This window comes from Pseudomassariella vexata (genome assembly GCF_002105095.1).
Source record: "Pseudomassariella vexata strain CBS 129021 chromosome Unknown BCR38scaffold_17, whole genome shotgun sequence".
In the NCBI taxonomy this organism is placed as follows: Eukaryota; Fungi; Ascomycota; class Sordariomycetes; order Amphisphaeriales; family Pseudomassariaceae; genus Pseudomassariella; species Pseudomassariella vexata.
In genome coordinates, this window is record NW_024467972.1 from 99413 (window position 1) to 118105 (window position 18693).

General features: G+C 49.8%; 4 protein-coding genes across 4 annotated transcripts; all 4 read right to left on the reverse strand.

The window, feature by feature from the left end:
* Nucleotides 1–1871: 1871 nt before the first annotated feature.
* On the reverse strand, nucleotides 1872–3107 carry BCR38DRAFT_460903 (class II aldolase/adducin N-terminal; the record flags this gene model as incomplete). The annotated part of the gene is made up of 3 exons (XM_040862470.1): nucleotides 1872–2515; nucleotides 2591–2809; nucleotides 3092–3107. 3 exons carry the CDS (start codon nucleotides 3105–3107, stop codon nucleotides 1872–1874), a joined length of 879 nt encoding a protein of 292 aa, XP_040711080.1.
* A 341-nt stretch (nucleotides 3108–3448) lies between these two features.
* On the reverse strand, nucleotides 3449–4691 carry BCR38DRAFT_353481 (uncharacterized protein; the record flags this gene model as incomplete). The annotated part of the gene is made up of 2 exons (XM_040856789.1): nucleotides 3449–3777; nucleotides 3857–4691. The coding sequence occupies 2 exons, from the start codon at nucleotides 4689–4691 to the stop codon at nucleotides 3449–3451; spliced, it is 1164 nt and encodes a 387-aa protein (XP_040711081.1).
* Nucleotides 4692–13981: 9290 nt separating this feature from the next.
* BCR38DRAFT_400446 (fatty-acyl-CoA synthase) lies at nucleotides 13982–16511 on the reverse strand. The gene is made up of 5 exons (XM_040857741.1): nucleotides 16389–16511; nucleotides 16229–16338; nucleotides 16041–16157; nucleotides 15363–15990; nucleotides 13982–15339 (listed from the first exon to the last, which is right to left on the reverse strand). The coding sequence occupies exons 2-5, from the start codon at nucleotides 16236–16238 to the stop codon at nucleotides 14151–14153; spliced, it is 1944 nt and encodes a 647-aa protein (XP_040711082.1). The 5' UTR covers nucleotides 16239–16338; nucleotides 16389–16511; the 3' UTR covers nucleotides 13982–14150.
* Nucleotides 16512–17273: 762 nt separating this feature from the next.
* BCR38DRAFT_353505 (FAD dependent oxidoreductase) lies at nucleotides 17274–18668 on the reverse strand (the record flags this gene model as incomplete). The annotated part of the gene is made up of 2 exons (XM_040856791.1): nucleotides 17274–18433; nucleotides 18524–18668. The coding sequence occupies 2 exons, from the start codon at nucleotides 18666–18668 to the stop codon at nucleotides 17274–17276; spliced, it is 1305 nt and encodes a 434-aa protein (XP_040711083.1).
* Nucleotides 18669–18693: the final 25 nt, after the last annotated feature.

Sequence of the window (18693 nt, forward strand, 5' to 3'; positions counted from 1 at the left end):
TTCGGGTCTGGCTCAGTCGAAGATGCCAGGACGGTGTTCTCAATTATGAGCTTGTCAAATTTCACTCTTTTCGAGTCATCAAGCTCCCATGACTTGGACTAAAAACAGGGAACCCTCTTTTTCATCACTGGCTTCAGAGTTGTTAATTCACTGGTTGCTCAAAGTCTAAACGGCGGCGGCAGCATTGGAAGAGCCAAGTCGGGCTGCTCCAGTTTTGTTGACAGCGAACAAGCTTTTCTTCTAAACTGTACTTGTGTCGATTGAAGGTGCATCATTGGGTGATCCTGAGAGAGAAAAATGTGCCGAGTGCCTTGTATCTTTGGTCTGACATCTGTGGCAGATGGAGATGGAGATGTTGTGGCCACATCAACAAGTGGATGTAGCTGAATATGACTCCGATCCTGGCAATGCACATAAGTTAGCCCTGTTTACACTAAAAACATGCAACATCAACTGGCTGGCTTTAGTTGACCAGGTCAGTTGATCAGCCATAGTCAAAGGCTGTGTCGAGTTTCTGGTACAGACAGCTAAAACCTCCATTTGAGGTCCACAGATTTCTTACTTAATTAAGCACTACAAATGACAAGAATCTATATTTGTTATATCTATTCACCACTAATACTGTAAGACCAACGGGAAAGGGACAGAAAAACTGCAAGCTCACCACGGGAAATAGCTTGGTATTTCAATGTAGTATATCAAGTATAACCTATTATCCCTCCTGAGTCATAGTTTGAGTGCTCATTGCTTTTTTATTCAGTTGAAATGATCCAGGACTGGTCGCCGAGCCTTGCAGATCTGCCTGGTTGTATTTAATGTCTGATTGTTCGGGGAACCGGGTGTGTTGGATCCGCTCTGTGTGTATATATCACGGATCGGCCAACCATTGAACAAATAACACACACAACTTGTGACTACGGAATTTGGAGCAACCAACATTGTTAGAAATTTGCTTTAATTCTAGTGGTGGACGAGAGATGTGGGTTGTGTGCAGAACTTAACTGGCTCGGCTCTTTTTCCAGCCACTCCCAGTGTCTTAGACTTTGCACAGGCTCTCAGTCTATCCAAGGTCTCCATTCTCCTAAATTAAGTTTCTGCCCCATCCTGTTATTTGTGTGACCAAGGTCGAAATTTCCTTGTGGGTAGAGTAAAGCATGCCTTCTCGCAGAGCTGCAATGGAGTGCTCGTTAAACTTCTGCTGCTTAACAAGCATTTTCCCGAAGCCTTCGAGCGCACGAGATTGGCTGAATGCGCTTGTAACAGCAGAGCTTGATAGTAGAGAAAGTCATTTGGCCCTGAAAGGCAACGATCGTGGTAGTCGAGAACTGAATGATTTCTGAGGGGATATTGCTGTTCTAGGCATAATTGTAGTTGTGAGGTGCGAAATACAAGGAGACATGAATCAAGCGTCTTGTTGATTGGGCATTTGGCAAAGGCAGATGACTGAGGTGAGTTCACGATGTCCTGTGAAAGACCTTAGTATTAAGTGTGGATATATGCAAGTCTTCAATGGCAGGTCTCACGGCTTCTGGACGATGGGCACAATGGTGTTGTCTAGGATGATGTCCAGAAGGGACCCTGGGCATCTATTCATTGCAACACAACACAATAGAAAATTGCGGAGTAATTGCTCTCCATATTTCTGATGCTTCACAATGCTCAACTTTTTCAAAGAGGAGTCCACTCTTGCGAAACTCCCCAAAGACCGCAGCTGCATGCGTTCGATGTGTATGGCAGCCATCAATCCGCCTAATATTCTAACCGTCTTATTTGCAGCTGCCATACCTGTTCAAGCCTTTCCTTCTCAATCATACCACCTCGCACTCCAGTTATATCAAGATCAACATGGCCATCAATCCCGCCAAAGTTGTTTACGACAAGAAATCCCCACCTGTCTCCCTCAAGACCAAACGATACTCAGGCTCAAACTGCATGTACATAATCTCCGGCGTGCCCGTCCCCTCCTTCGTGTACACCGCCTCCTCATGACTGACCACCCTCTTCTTCAACTGACTGCCATCCGGTGCAACAGCCGCCTCCACCAACAACTGAGCCTGACAAGCCCTCTCCAACGCAATAAAGAAAGCCGCGGCCTCCGCCACCGTCCCACCGCAAGTCAGTAATCCATGATTTTGCAGAATCAAGTTCTTCTTCCTCGGCCCCAACGCATCCGCCAATCTTCCTCCTTCCTCCCTCGCCAAGACCACGCCCCCGAAATTGGCGTACACGGCCAGGTCTTCGTAGAACATGCAGCTATCCTGGTTAAGCATGTCGATCGGCCGACCGAAGGTTGACCAGGCCCTTCCATAAGGGCTGTGCATGTGACAAACGGCGTGGATGTCGGGACGACGCTTGTGGATGGCAGCGTGGATGACAAAGCCGGCTGCGTTAACGAGCTGATCGTTGCCGCCGATGCGCTGGCCTTCCTCATCGACGTGGACCATGTCAGAGACGGTGAGGAGGGCGAAGTGGACGCCATAGGGATTGATCCAGAAGGTGTGGGGCTGGACGGGATCTGGTCGATGTCAGCCATACGTTCGGCATGAGGATTTGAGACTCAGGTAGATTGGAATGTGGAAAGGGGGGCAACCTCTCAGACTGATGTGTCCACTTGCGCCATCCGCGAAACCCATCTTGGCGAATATGCGAAATGCGCCGGCCATCTGTTCGAGTTGCCACCTCCGCTCGATGTCTTTGGTCGCCGGGCGGGGAATCGCATGACGTCGCTTCGGCCTACCGCCGTCTATGCTGGCGGCATTGAGTATTGAGCCTCCCTTGAGCGTCCTGGGGATAGGCTCGGTAGCTGTTACTATTTTCGAGGACATTTCAGTAATCAAAATGCTAAGTTTTCCAAATTGTTGCTTGTAGGTGGACAACAATCAGATTGTTATAGGTTCCGACGAAGATAGCGCTGTGCGGAGATGCATGCCTTCGTTTCCCCAATCCCTGAACCCCAACTAGTAGATCGCCAAGCGTGAAGAACTTCCAAGTTTTCGATCGGAGCGACAGTCAAAGTCACTGTGAGTGCTGTGTGTAGGAAATATCTTGTGTTGAGTTGCATTTGCCCCTGATCCCTTGGACAACCTCTCACGGCAATTCGGCGCCATGATCGATGGCCACGCCAATTTCGAACTAGTCACGTAGATTTGTTTCGATCTTGCTGGACTGCGCTGACTTGGAAATATATCGCCATTGGCAGCCCCTGTCCTACCAACGTCTGGCCAGTTTCTCGCCAGGCGAACCGTGACTGTAAAGAGAGATGTCTATCCAACGCTGAAGCGGCCTGAGTGATTTGAACGTTTTCAATTCTTGGACTCGTGGCAGGCTAAATAGTATAGAAAAGAATAAGCCCGTCCCTTTAGTTTCACAATTACAATCATCTCTGTATATCATCACCGGTAAATTACTGCTCTCAGTTCCTCAGTCCATGGGATCTAGACCGAGACTTTCAATCCTCCGTCACCACCTTTCCCACCCACAACCAAGTAAACGGATTCGCCGCCGTGGTGGTGTACTCGTGGATCACACCATTGGCCAGCGCAAACGTCCTCATCTGCTGCGTGGTCGCTATCGACGAGAAGGTGTCGACACCTTCCGGCGCGCCTGCCAGTACTGGTGCTTGGACGTCCCACGCGCTGCCGCGCCATATGTTCGAGACCAGGTCACCGTCGGCGGAAAGGTAGGTGACGAGATTGTTGTCCCAGCCGTTCTCGCCATACGTAATGGACACCACTTCGGGACAGGGGGTTACCGAGAGTCCGGAGCTGATTGGCTGGGCTGAAATAACGGTCAAGTCAGCATTCTGTATAAGGGTGAAGCATGAACTAAAGTGTCAACAAATAGGTCTTCAACATACCAGAGTTTCCAAGGTCCCACGTGAAATCTGTGTCGGGGCCGTTCTGATTTTCCATCAAATTCGACCCATCCGCGACGTAAGCCCGCAGCGAATTCGTGTCGGTCCCGAACTCGCCTGTTCCCCTGCTGTCCGTAAACGCCGAAATGGCCATGCCAGTCCCCGGCGGAGCAGACTCTGCAATGACATCTCTAAGCTCCCAGGCCATATTGGTGTAGTTGGCTAGCTGAACTTGGCCGTTTTCTTTCTGCCAAATGACGAGAAGCGAGTTGGAACAGTTCTGGCAGCTTTGCCAGACAGCACCGAGACGGGAGCCAGCGACTGCTTGAGCTCCCGTCCTGGCGCCAAATTCACCCATCAGCCACTGGCCCGTCAAGGGGTTGGTCGAGTAGAGCTCTGCGACCGCGTTGTCCGATGTCAGGTAGTACAAGTTCCACAGCCCTTTGTTAGTCGCGTAAGCGAGCGGCGTGCCGGGAAGTACGTCCAGACCGGTCGACTTAGTGGCGTTCATGACGCTCTCGGTGACGTTTACATTGGTCCATATTCCTGTGAGCGAATTCCGCGTCGAGATCATGATGGCGTTGGATTTGTGCTGGTAGGCAACGGCGGTGTGGTCAACACCTGAATAGTCGGTCCAATTGAGAGCGGCTAGTTTGGAGTCGCTTAGGACGCCCGTGCTGACAGTTGATGAAGTGCTTGAAGATCCCCAGGATCCGAGGGTGACGGCGAGAACGGTGGCTAGCAGACCTATGACAAAGACGGCTAGGCCTGCCATGACGGCTACAAAGGTTTCCCGCGACAGGCCCCATATCCTCTTGTGTTCTTTGGGCGGTGGCATGGGCCAGTGATCGGTCTTGATGGGGCGGTAGCTTCGGATCGATGCTGTGTCTTGGTTGTACCTCGCCGCTGGAGAGTCTCTCGTGTACAAAGGTTGTTGCTCACCGGTGGCGCTGACGAGGATGTAAGCAGGCGCTGGTGAAAACATGGGCGAGGGGGCGGGAGGCGGTATAGCTGATCGATATGTTCCTGTTCCCGTTTCAAGGCTGGCTCCAAATCCCCTTTCGGTGCTGGACGCTATTTGGGATTGGTAAATTCCGGTTCCGGTTCCTTGGTTGACACTGAGTCCTGTGTTGTCCGTAACAGCTCCGTATCCTCCGCTTATGTTCGTTCCGTAGCCTCCGCTCATGTTGGTTCCATACCCTACATTCAAGTGAGTGCCAGTGCCTGTCGCGGGGCCAACCCCATATCCACGCTCGAAGCTGACTCCAGCGTCTCTCTCAATGTCCGCCATCAATGTTTCAATGCCTTCTCCGGAGTATACCCTGTTCGGCACCGGGGCGTAACCTGAATATGTGCTAGTCCCAGTAACCGCCGAGGAGTAAGTTGCGTTGTCTGCATCATCTCTGGGGTCTCTGGGAAGCGGCATCTTCTCATCGTAATTCGTTCCCGGTGGTGGCGCCCTCGTTTCGTCAAAATTAGGTGGCCTTGTTTCGTCGGAGTTGGTTGGCCTAGGCGGCGGGGTCTCGAGGGCGCTGGATATCGGCTGCCATTCCATATCGTGGGTTGGAAGTGCTGTCTGTGCCGTGTTTGTCTTCACAGCAGAGAACGATGTGCTCGGATGAGGGGAGAGGGGGGGGGAGGTAAAGAGCTTGAGAGGGCGTAGAGCCCGTGAAATCCCCTGGAAAAGCCTTATCGAACGATGGTTTAAGGTGATGTCAGGCTAAGAACAAGGTAAATTCGGCTGATATAGATGGTTGTAAAGGACGCGGCCAGCGCGACGAATGAGTGAATAGAACGAGTGACGGGAAACTGGAGATGGAGTTGGTAAAACGAGTGTGGTGAACAAGGGAGCGGGCATGGCTGGGCAAACTGCTGCGCGCAAGTTGGCGTAGCCGATATAACAGGGCCAGGTCCATCGAAGCGATACCCGCAATGCTGGTAGAAAAAAGACCCAATCATACGGATAGTCATGACTAGTGTTCCCTGACCGGCACCAACCCGATCCAGGTAGATCAGGTACAGCAAAAAGAGAAATGGTAACATCGGGTATGAGCCAATCAGCTTCACCTCGTGTTCGAGAGTGGATTCCCATCTCATCAACTCCAATCATGCAGACAGGCAAGACCGTCTAGACCGTCTGGCATAGGGCTGACAGCAGAAGCATAACATCCCCTTGGGTTTCTCCAATCCTCCGCAAAAAAGATTGGATTGACCGACCACTGATGATTCGCCGACTCACCGCTGCTTGGCTGCCTTCGTTACAGCCTGCCAGCACGGGCATTGCCGCACCTACTCCTGGTGATCTTCTGATACAAGTGGTACCATGTTAGCGTTTCGGGAATTGCCAAGCCCCAGCGCATGAAATGTCCACACGGGGCTATCCTGGCCTGCTTGCAACACGCAGTGGATACAGAGTCGCTTATTCGGGACGGGAGCTAAACTCAACCAAGTCAGAAGCTCAGTGGAGGTAAAGCTGATTCCAGAGTTTGGCAAGTGCTTGGACATTTACGCCAACTTGAAGGCCGCGGCCTCCAGATTGCTGAAGATGTAAGTATGGGCAGCACAGTCAATAAACCAATATGGAGCGACTCACAAGAAAAGTATTGGCTATTCCTGCTTAACTTTATTTTCTGCAATCCCTTTTCCCAACTCTAATCCCAATAGCTGAGTGTCTCGATAAGATAGAGTAGCGGGCAGTCGTCGATAGGGACTGGAAGATTAAATGTCGCTATATACATGTAGCTTGGCATCATCCATCATCACCATACGTCATGATTGTTGAACTCCTGAGACGAGGAAGCAGTGAGCTGGGAAGTCCTCTCGAACTTACTCCTGATCTGACCGTGGATTTTTAGAAATGATGGATTGGGTTGCAGTACGAAGATTGTGCTAAGGGGACTACCTACGGTTAAATAGACTGCAAATATGACCTTGACGGCCACGTTATTATGGCATAATCATGCAGGCCGTTCAACAGACCATCCAACGGGCCATGCAGCGAACCTACTATCTTGTTAAGACCTTCAGGCCGATTGCGAGGGTTCGGCCTCAAAACCATAACCTTTCACATGACTAACTGTATCTCGGCATCCCAATATATATTTATCCCTTGACACAACAGTATACTTCCTTGTATGGTCGACATCTGGGGAATACCTTCTCCCGTCTCCTCCAGGATGCAAACTCTATGCTATTCTGGGGCCGACAGTAAGAACCGACCTCTCGTGCAACTGAGACACTTCACGCAGCCTGGGTTCCATGTGTACGCCAGGGTCGCTCGAAGTCTAGGACCCAGTTCATCACATTTACCGCTGTATTCTCTTGGCAAATGATTCAGCCAGCGATTAGTGCTATTACTGAGATCACTCCCAGGATATAATAAATATAGTTGCCCTGCACTCAATCCTTGTAGCAAACATGTCCTGCTAAGAGTATATTAAACGTTCTTACCTATGTGGGCAAGTGTGGCCTCGGGTATAGAGTGGAACAAGGTAACCAGGCACAAACCAGTGTATCTAGAGACCCCCAGGGGGTAATTGGGCAGTTCTTCCCCACGCACCTCCGCAGTACCAATACAGCACCAAACACTCGGAATCCGACATTTTATATATCAATGTAGTTCCCACCAGGATTTGAATAAAAAGGGGGCTGTTTTGGTAAAAATAATACTGCGTGGTTTCTTTCAGGTTCAATTAGTACAATTTCGTTTGTATTTGTGGGTATAACTCTCTGTGCCTACATTTTTATCTTTATATATCTATGCTACGGATAGGGAGTTCGTTTTCTCATAATTAACAACTAAGCAACACTTGTGCGAAGCTTAACTGTTACTAGATCGCCACTAGAATCTGAAGCGGTATTGATACTCCAAAAAAAGGTGTCCACAAGATCCCTAGTACTTTGAATTCTGTGGTCTGGAAGAGGTAATACCTATAAACCGATCCCGAGTTTCTTATGCGGCCAGTCGCCTTATCGCCACACTGTCATCAAATTGATCCAGCCGGAACCCCTGTGAGATTTATATGAAGGCCAAAAAAAGATGTTTTTTTTTTCTTTCTCTATGATGGTTACTTCTGGTTTGAGGCGGGGTTTTGTAGCCCTGTACCAAGCCGTACCTTCCCACCTCTGTGATACGAAAAGGTAGGGGGACCCACTGGTTAGGTGAATCCCATTCAATTAGATACTATAGCGTTGCGCACTGCTGCATTATAGCATCCTCCCCCCTAGGTGCACGCATCACCCTGCAGAAGAGCACCAGCGTTCTCGATAGTAACATCCTTAACGAGAGGGTTCTTCTGCAAATGTTATGCCCATCACTACAACAAGAAAAAACAGTGATGCAATCGACCACCTCCCCTTCTAGCAACTCTCTCCTCGTTGCCGTCGTACCAGATAAGGTTGTGGGCATGATCACTACAAACATGAATCCATACGATCTACAGATTTTAGTCCGGGTGTCATGACGACTTCACGACAATCACATCCATAAGCTCTACATTATGAACGTGCCTCAGGGTGGATATTTAGCTCTTCTTTGGGGCGCACGTCACGGTCATGAAGAATAAACCTGTTACATGACCACTTGGATTTGATGTTCCCGTTGAAGGAGCAAAAGGAGGGCACATATGCCTAACCTGTCTGTATTGTAGCTAACTCTGGTCCTCTCTTCGAGGGTCTATGTATGGAAACAAAAGGGTTCTTATATAGTCAATGAATGGTAGACTTGCTGATTAATTCAGACAAGTTGTAGAAGCATATAGATAAGTAGGGAATGTTCTATCCTTGCCACATTTCTCGTAATAGAGGTATGTGGGGATGGTCGCCGTTCTAGGTGGCGATAGTGGCAAGTATAGGACCCACATGGCCCACAGGGCCCATATTGTCCAACTTGACCACTGTGCTGCTTATATTGCATCTGGCAAGTTGTTCTTAAGCTTGGGAAATACTATAAAACATCAAACTCAATGTCTAACTAAATTTAGCTTCATTCAACCACAATAGAGTAACCAACATCGCCATCGACGCCGCCGCCAGCACCATCGCTTTCTTCAGCACGTTCACCTCCCAAAAGTATTATCTAGTGAAATAGCCATCGCACTGTCCAGCCAGCGGTAGCCATTGGTACAGAAGTGCTGGCCTATTTCATGGCTGGAGATGCATATTGCCCTTTACTGTTTAGCAGGAGACCATTGATTCGAGGTCGGATATATTCGGAGACCCGCAAAGGATGAACCGGGTTATGTATGACGACGTTTCCCTGTGCCATCGCCGAACATGAATCACCGGCTTGGCAAACCAATAGAACCAAATCCAAGAAAAGCAATCCAAATATACCCTGGCCATAGATTTGCAAATCCGATTTGGTTCGGTTTATTTGTACTCAAGAGTCCGTGAAACTCCAAGGTCTTCGGCCGTTCTTGGGCTCGTCTACATCGGCAGAAGGCGCTGGATTAACTGCTACTGACGTTAGCCCTTAATTTCGCTACAGAAAAAGGGTAAAATGAAGTTGACCCTGATCAGTATCAATCTATGGTTCAGACAATTGCAAGTGGGGCTCAGCCCGAACTGGGGTGTTCAAACGTACCGGCCGCTATAGCCCCTTGCGACCTGCAAGCCGATATAGTTCACACGCGTATTTTTCCTAGCTCAAAGCCCTTGATTCGGCGGTTCTACTGATATAAAACAAGTCCAATCTGCTCACATACGGTGTGAGTGTAGCATTATGAAGTTATTGGGGCTTATAGGGCTAGTAGTATTAGCTGTTGTTACGGGGTACGTAGCCTAACGTCGATTATTTGCAGTTACACGTACATATAATACGGCCGTCCAAGCGGCTAAAACTCCGAGTAGCGTATTCTCCGCTAGATCCTCCGCCAGCCGGCCATTTCCTAGAGAATTGCAGCTAGCGTACAGTAGAGCCGTTACATCGGCTGAGTCGCTTAAAAATGTAATCTCCACCGGAGGGCTGCTTTTCCAGAGCATGGCTTACAAATACATTGCACGTGTGTCCGGTCAATTGGATTAAGATAGAGAATTATTCATTCATTTTGTCTTTCTCTGCGTGGCTTGACCCAGTCGCGCTATCTCGAAATGCTTGGGGCTATTATCCATTGTGGATATAGCTTCTCCGATGCCCCACAATATGGATTATCGCTGATGTGTGGCTACGTGGCTGTACAGTGGCTATGTGAGATTACAACGATACTGGCATTCTGGCTACATACGAAGTTGTAGAAGGGAAGTACAGGTGGAAAGGCCCAAGTCGCACAGGGGCCCTGAGTACCAGTACCCGAAGTGTAACTTACCATGACCTGAGGCAGCCACTTCCACAGGCTATATATAATTCAATTGAAGTAGGACAGCAACGGGGCTCTCCTAGTTAGCGCCAAAGTTGGTCCCGAAGGGTTTATTCCGGCCTGAAGGTAGACTTCGCAAATATTTGCGAAGCAAATTAACAACCCAAGTATAATGTGTGGTTTGTATTTCTATAGCTGAGTAATGTAAATACAAATCAACTCGTAGCCCGGAATTGCTTTGTTTGCTTTATGCTGGCTGTGGCTGCGCTAAGTCTCATTATCAAAATCGTCTCGTCAGGCGAGTATGAGCCATAGTTTTACGCAAGAGATTCCTCCGGATTCGATTGGGAAAGACGTATCGCCGGTTGGTGGATGCCAGTCTATGTTATCCGGTTCTCGCTCATCCTCATTTTCCGGCTGCGGCCATTTCGCGATGTATTGGACTTCAACTATACCAAAAGAAAATGGCATAGTTATATTTGATGTAGTCTATATCCAACTCTAAATAGTGCAACGAATGAAGGTGGCCATCAAAGCCGTAAGTACGAGCGATAAGCGGCGTTTTTCCCTATTCGAGAGATACTGACTCAAGGAAAACTTTTGTAAATGAAGCTCAAACCCTATTGATGTTTCAGCAGACCAGGGGTTATGTCAGTAATAAGGATGTTGAAGAGCCGGAAGTCCGATACGATTTGCGACCACATCCAACGGATGCTACAAGGTCCTGCCTTGTTTACAACTATATACTGGCCCAGCCGATCACATCACTCAGCGGGACAAAATAAGATGACAGGAAACATCCAGTTGTCGCCCATCGGTGGGCTGGCCTAGCATGCATTCTGCATCTTCTCCTTGTGCATACTAGTCACTATGGCTTATATTGGCAATGATGAACCTGATGGCTTGCGGGTGTTCATTACAAGACTTTGCATGATGCTAATAAATAAGAGATTGAAAATTCGGCGAAATTCATGGTCGCGGTTTCGATCGATAGGCCGTCAACCAAACCCCGCAGGGAGTGTGAGAAAACATACGAAATATGCACAGACGAGAGATTCATCCAGAAACATTGTGTTGGACCTTCAAAGCTACTACATCAAGACTGCCAGTCTTGGAAGGACATATGGCTACGCACCGTACGTTATGGGCCAATATGACCACCACCCATCGAACCACACAAGTCCTGTGGGACAGGCATCGTTCATTCCTGTCTATGTAAGGCCCTTATGGCCGCCGTCCACTTCGTCCAGGACTGTCCAGAGATCATGACACCTTCAATGCAAGACCTTTTGCCCACAATCCAACACATTGCCTGCAGACTATACAGGACGTCGAGAATGGAAAATCTGTTCTGATCCAGACAAATTCAAAGGAAGATAATGAGAATGTCGGCGTTGTAGTATTAGACGAAGTTACAAATGACACGATTTATACCATACGGACGAGACTAGAACGGGAAAGGAGAACCGATTGAAGCAAGATTTATTGAATAAAATAGGGGCTTATATGCGTGGGTATAACTTAGAGATAGTTAAACTATTAGTAAAAGTTCCAAGATCCTTCGTCCTTTGCGGTACGTAAAGGTGGCCGAAACCAAATATTCGGAACAGCACCAATGCAAACCGCCATCAAAGGTTACGGACATAAGGGCATTGTGACATTTGCAGATCCCCCTAACCACGGATTATACAAGGAATATGACTACCACCGGCTTGATATGCCTGGGTTTGCCAAAGATCTCAAACGACTCGCAAAACAAGATGCTCCGAGGGTTACTACGCGCTTGACATACGCTGCTGGTGAAGTCATCAGCGTATACATAAAGAGTATGATGTCGTCGTCATACAGGGAACAGATCCGCGAAGAAAAAAGTGCTCACTGAGCCTATCCTGTGGTTATATTTGGCAAAAAATACGAAAGATGGTCTGAATAACGTAGTCCACGGTCCAATTGCACACTTCGGCAGATTTTCGTACGCTACCACTTTGACCTGCGGTTTTTCACCACATAACTATGGTTGGTTCTTGGAATTAAAGTGATATGATTCTAGCATTACATGCGCTTCAATCTGATCTAAAATTAAGTGTACGTCGCGCTGGTCAGATTTATAACGTACCTTTTAGAACCCTTGCGTATCGACGCGACGGTAAAACCGCTCGAGCGATTACGCGATCACCAACGCAAAAGTTGACTCCTTCCAAAGAAGAGGCAATCGTACGACATATAACCGACCTAGATTCGCGAGCATTTCCTCCCCGATTGAGTGGTGTTGAAGATATGGCCAACCGATTACTTCGAAGTCGCGACGCGGGACGCGTCGGCGTCAACTGGGCCTCGAGCTTCGTAAGACGACAACCAGACCTCCGGACGCGTTTAAATCGAATGATAGACTATCAGAGAGCCCTCTGCGAAGACCCCGACGCGTATCGCGCGTGGTTTGACCTGGTACGGAATACAATTGTGAAATACGCGATCCAGAAGGAGGATATCTACAACTTCGACGAGACCGGTTTTGTGATGGGCCAAATCTCGTCCGAAATGGTCGTGACGACTTCTGATCGGCGCGGAAGGCCTAGAGCAGCCCAGCAAGGAAATTGGGAATGGGTTACAGTTATTCAAGGCGTTGGGTCGTCCGGTTATGCCCTCCCTCCGTACATCATTTTCGCCGGCAAAACCCACCTCTCGTCATGGTACGAAAACAGCCCATTACCGCCTGATTTGGTTATCGCAGTTACTAAAAATGGCTGGACTACGAACGATAGAGGCGAAGATTGGATAAAACACTTCGATCATCACACCAAGTCTCGTACGAAAGGTACTCATCGCCTATTGATCCTCGACGGTCACGAAAGCCATCACTCGACCGATTTCGAGGTATATTGCAAAGCTAACAATATCGTCACGCTTTGTATGCCTCCTCATTCGTCGCATAAGCTCCAGCCTCTTGATGCTGGTTGTTTTCGCGGGTTAAAAAGAGCGTACGGAAAAGAAATCGAAGATCTCATGCGAGCACATATAAGTCATATCTCGAAAGAAGACTTTTTACCGGCGTTTTTAAATGCGTACAACGCAACTTTCACGGTTTCAAATATCCAAGGAGGTTTCCGAGGGGTAGGAATAGTTCCGTACGATGCAGATTATGTCATATCACAGCTCGATGTGAAATTACATACGCCAACACCTCCGGGTAGCTCGGCTGGTCTCCCCGTCCCTTGGGAATCAAAGACTCCGAACAACCCAACTGAAGCCCAATCACAAACCGATTATGTGAAAAATAGGATTGTACGACATCAAAATAGCTCACCAAGGTCAATTTTTGCTGGAATAGATCAGATTGCGCGAGGTACAACGAAGGTTATGCATCGGCTTGCCCTTTTAGAAGGCGAGGTCGAATGACTTCGAAAGGCAAATGAGACCTTAAGTCGACGTCGCCGTGCGAAGAAAGAACAGCTACAGAGTGTAGGGTCACTTCGTATACAAGCTAGACAGGACCTACAGTCTCAACGAGAGGTTGATGGGCAGTTACATGACGAATTTCGTCAAATTGGTGGTCGTACGAGGCGGCGAATTGCGCGTGTACGGCGCTGTAGAATCTGCGGGGAGCCCGGACATAATGTGCGCACTTGTGGAAATGATGTAGAGACGTCTGAAGATAAAGATTCTGAGTAGTTTCAATTGATGATAGGCGTTGTGGTTGAATTAACTTATACATTGTCGTATAAGGTCTGCCAAAGTGTGCAACTGGACCGTGGACTACGTTAAGGCCTGTAAGATCTCCTTGCTGAAGCAAGCGACTTCAGGCCCGATTCAGCGGGAGCGGGCAAATTTATATCTGGTTTCGTGAATGGTTCGATTAATGTTAGCGGTAATAAACCTGATTAGCTACATCTTCAGCCTGCAATTTTAGTTACAACTGTGCTCAGTATACGGTCTGTTGAGCCCTGGCTTATTCAAACACTCTGGATGTACAACACGCTCACATGATCCAACAGAATAGTCCCTTACAACCTAGCTTCCGCCCGTCCCAAAGCCTCCCAGTCACTTCTTTCAAATGGCACATACTTTTCCCTACCTTTCGGAGACAACCACAAAAGCACATCCCCCTTCCCCGTCGGGTCTTCCACTCCCACTGAATCTGGATCAACCCCCTCCTTCCTTAGCAAGACCTTATTTTGCTTATGATTATGAATATGCGAGCTCTCCTTGACTATCCGTAGGAAGATTGGCACGGCATATCCAGGCAGCTCCTTCCGTGCGAACTGGAGAAGCTCGCTATAGTCGAGTGACTCTGCCGTGACCCCCGCCTTGGGGTCCAAGTGTATAGCGGCACATCCAGCTCTGCCCTCGTGATTAGGCACCGTAACGCCATAAACATTCGCCTCAGCAATACCTGGAAACCTTCCCAGGGCCTCGGAAACTTCAGCGGTCGAAACGTTCTCCGACTTCCACCGGAATGTATCACCGAGTCGATCCATGAAGTACCAATGCCCATCCCCTGACCGACGCAGGGCATCACCACTGCGGTAGTATAGATCCCCCTTCTTGAAGACATCGGTAACGAACTTCTTGTTAGTTGCCTGGTCATTCTTCCAATACCCTCCAAACGCCTTTCGATCCGGCACTGCAACCAGAATCTCACCCCCTTCATCATAGTCCATCCGCTTCGCGAATCCCGTATTGACATCCCGCCAAATATCCCCCGTGTCATGGTCAATCAAGACAGGCACGAATCTATTCCTCAGGAACATCCTCATCAGTCCCCCATGATGCCCCACGCAGCCTTGCAGGTACGGTCCCCTATCCCATACCATCAGGCCGAATACCCCCTCGCTCGAGTTGAAAAACTCCGCTACCTCAGGCACGCCAAACCGGGTCTGGAACTTCGTCCATACATCGGGCCGGAGTCCATTCCCGTACGCAAGACGCAGCTTGTGCTTCCGTTCCAACGGGTGCGAAGGGGCATTGAGCAGGTACCGCACTGTCTCGCCGACGTAGATAAACGCGGTGGCTCCCGAGTCGTGGATATCGGGCCAGAAGCCCGAGACGGAGAAGCGCGGGGCAAAGGCGACGGAAACACCGGTCAAAAGCATGGCGGCGATAGATATAAGACCCGTGCCGTGATAGAGCGGCATGGAGTTGTACCAGCAGTCGACGCCGGGTTTGCAGTTGAAAGGGGGTTCGAGGTGGTTTCTGGGGAGTCGGGTTAGAATGACACTAGGATTGAGATTGCGTGAGTTAGGAGGAGCACAAGGGGAGAAAAGACTTGCCCTAATCGGTGCATGCGGTCGAGATTGAAGGGACAACCTTTTGGCATGCCTGTGGTTCCGCTGGTGAATATCAGACAGAAGGGAAAATCCCCTTGCACGCCGTTGCGCCATGTGTCCTCTGGTACCACGGCCGGCCGAGCTGAAACATCCTGTTTGAGACTCTCATCCAGCGTGACCGTGATGGTCCCCTTGGATTCAAAGTACTCTCTGACCCCCGCTATCCTCGCTTGGCAGCCAGCGTCCGAGTCTACAATCAAAACTTTAGACTCGCAGACATCCAAACAATGAATCAAAGCCTTGCCCTCGAGGTTGTAGTTAAACAAAGCCGGAGCGGCACCGATGCAGTGGCACGCAAACACGAGCATAATGAACTCGGCGCTGTTGAAAAGATACAGACCGACGAGGTCGCCGGGCCGGATGCCGACTTCCAAGAGCCATTGCGCATACCTAGTCGTTTGGTCATGCAGCTCCCCGAACGTCCAGTTACCTGCGCGTGACCAGATAGCTTGCTCATGGGAATGGCGCTGGCATACCTCAGCAAAGTTGTACCAGGCCGATATTCTGTCTTGCTTGACTAGTTATGATGAGCATTGCGACTGGGCATTGTTATCTCAGGTGTCTTACCAACTTGGTTATACCGATGCTCAGCCCCTTTGACCCTTTTGACGATCGACAGGTCTCTTCGAAGCTGGTACTTTCCGTCGAGGTACGCAGCCGCAGCAAGACCGCCAGCCACTGCTGCTAGGGGGTATAAGCCTTAACCAGGAGGAGGGACAAGCATGCTAACTGACGATGTAACGACAACTACGTACCTAGAGCCATGATGGCGTAGTTTCCTGCCAGCCAACTCGGCACAACCCAGGTGAGAAAAGTCAGTTGCGATAAGACACACACGGGTGACCACGAAGTGTTTAGTAGATTTCTGCTCGAGCGTTAGGAGGTATCAGCGGACAGCGGACAGCGGAGCCCCACGACAGAGGTGCCGGATTCAGTTGCGGTTTCCAAAGGTAGGTTGGTAGGATTGGAAGCACATAAAGTTATTCCCACTGTTGATATATTTAGGTTACGGGTGGGCACCTCGTCATTAAGTGTTAGATCCAGCGGTGACATAGATGAGTTCCTCGACCCCACCCTCTCTCTGAACAATCGGACTAGCTAGTCACCCCACATTATGCAACGGGATACAGGAGAAGTCACACCTATCAAGACATGACCTTGAGGGGTCAATGTTTCTGTGAAACCAATAACCAAGAGCATGAGTTGCGAATGACTATCATGTACTATTGCCGGATACTTCCATTATTACGTGCAATTGCAGTTTACATCTGCAAAAACCCTAATCCATAAGAAATCTGGTGCTCAAAGAGTGCATATTCTCACTCCTATCTTCGAAGGAAAAGAGCCAGGATACGGCATGCCTCGGCAACTCAGTAGCGCCGACGGGGGTTGTGGTGTGAGATGCAAGTTGCATTCGCAACCCCTCAAATTGACGCCGTTAGGAAGCTAGTCCAGTAATATCACTAGCTTCGGGAGCAGTTGACACTTGGTATTCATTGCGGTTTGATGTTGTGGATCCTGAAGAACGCATCTCAGCAACAAAAATTACCCGAGTTTGGTGTGCAACGGTAAGGGGGCCTCATGTTGAAACGCCGGTGACCAAAGCTGTATGAAATCAAGGGGTGGTTGTAAGAGGGTATACTGTAAATGACTCCCTGGAACAATTAATACTACTTTGTTAAGAATCCCCCAATGTATACCTTTAAGTTAGCCATTCCACCCATCTGTCTGATTGATGAGTAATTGCAGGTTCACAAGTTCACCATTGACTGCTCCCTAACTGCCTCCCAACCACTCCAATCACATAAACCTAGACGGATCACAACTTCCTAACTTCGCACTCTTCGTCCTCCCCTCCAAGACGAGTTCACTCACAAGCTTTCCCGTGCCAGGCGCATTCTGTATACCCCAGCAAGTATGCCCAGCTGCAACCACCAAACCTTTCACCCCACCAACCTCCCCAATGAACGGACCTCCCTGCGGTAGGTAGCACGCCTGCTTCGCCAGCACCTGTCCATCTCTCCCCAACTCATCGCTGATCCCGCTCACCTGGTAAATGATATCATCACACCTCGCCTCACCAACCTCCACCTCGGCATTCGTCAAGGGCAATGGCACCGTATCGTCAGTCGGCCCACACGCATACGCCGTCCCGTCAGGCCTCGCATAAATCTCCGGCTCTACCGACTGTCCTCTCTTCAGCGGAACAGCGTGGGCCGCGGCTGCGCCCCGCGCCTTGCTTGCCGTCGGGGTGGGAAATCCAGCAGGGAGTGAAATAGCTGTGAACAGCGCGTACGCCGACAAGGGATGAGGGGATTTGATGACGACGCTGTGGGCGCGGGAGGAGGTGACGGGGATCTGGGGTAGTAGACGCGAAGTCCAGGGGCCGGCGGCAACGATGCAGTCCGTCGTTGGGAGAGTTTTCTCTTGGCCGTCTTTTTCGTAAGTCACACTTCGTATAGACTTGCCGTCGGTGTCCTTGTTGATAGATGTAACTCTTGCGCCCGTGATGATGGTGACCCCCGCTTCCTCGGCGAGCTGCGCCATGCTTCGTGTGAATAGCTCGGGGTGCACTTGCGCAGTGTCGTCGGGGGTGCCCATATTGTCGTAACCGCGGAGTGAGTGCACCGTGTCGAGCCAGTCCAAGTCGTCGGGCGCGCCTAGCTTCCGTAGTGCTTTGGAGTCCATCTTGTGATCTTTATGCAAGCCCTTTGACGGTTCCGCATGCGCTCCCGCTGTTGCTGTTGGTACACCGCCTGCTTGTGCATATCCAGCTCCCAAACCAGGAGGAACTCGCGCCTTGCAATCCACCTGGCTAGCCCAACACCGTCGATAACCCCATCGCTTCTCCCCGTCATGCTCCTTCGCAAGTTCTTGATGCAGCTTGAAACTCAAGGGCACGATGTTTTGGGGGAAAGCCCAGAGGGCAAGCAGACCGCCAGCCTTGCCGCTCGCGCCGCCTGCGATGCCGTCGTGCGCTGGGTTGCGCTTCGAAGCAGTTGCAGGATCGGCCAGTGTAGCCGGGTCAGTGATACTGTCCTTAGTGCGACCACCTGCATTGCTTGATGATGCCTCGAGGAGGGTGATGCGATGCGTGGCTGCTGAGTAAAAAGCGTGCCGGGTGAGGAAGTAGGCCGTGCTACAACCGATGATGCCACCGCCTATTATCGTGATTTCCTTCTGTGGTGCTGTCATTTTGGTGATGGTTGTCAGGATGTCA

What these genes read in the sequence shown, in the direction of transcription:
- BCR38DRAFT_400446 (XM_040857741.1), bottom strand. An exon ending in GCATCGGTATAACCAAGTTG is followed by an intron (nt 15,991 to 16,040) that starts GTAAGACACCTG and finishes CATCATAACTAG; the next exon opens with TCAAGCAAGACAGAATATCG.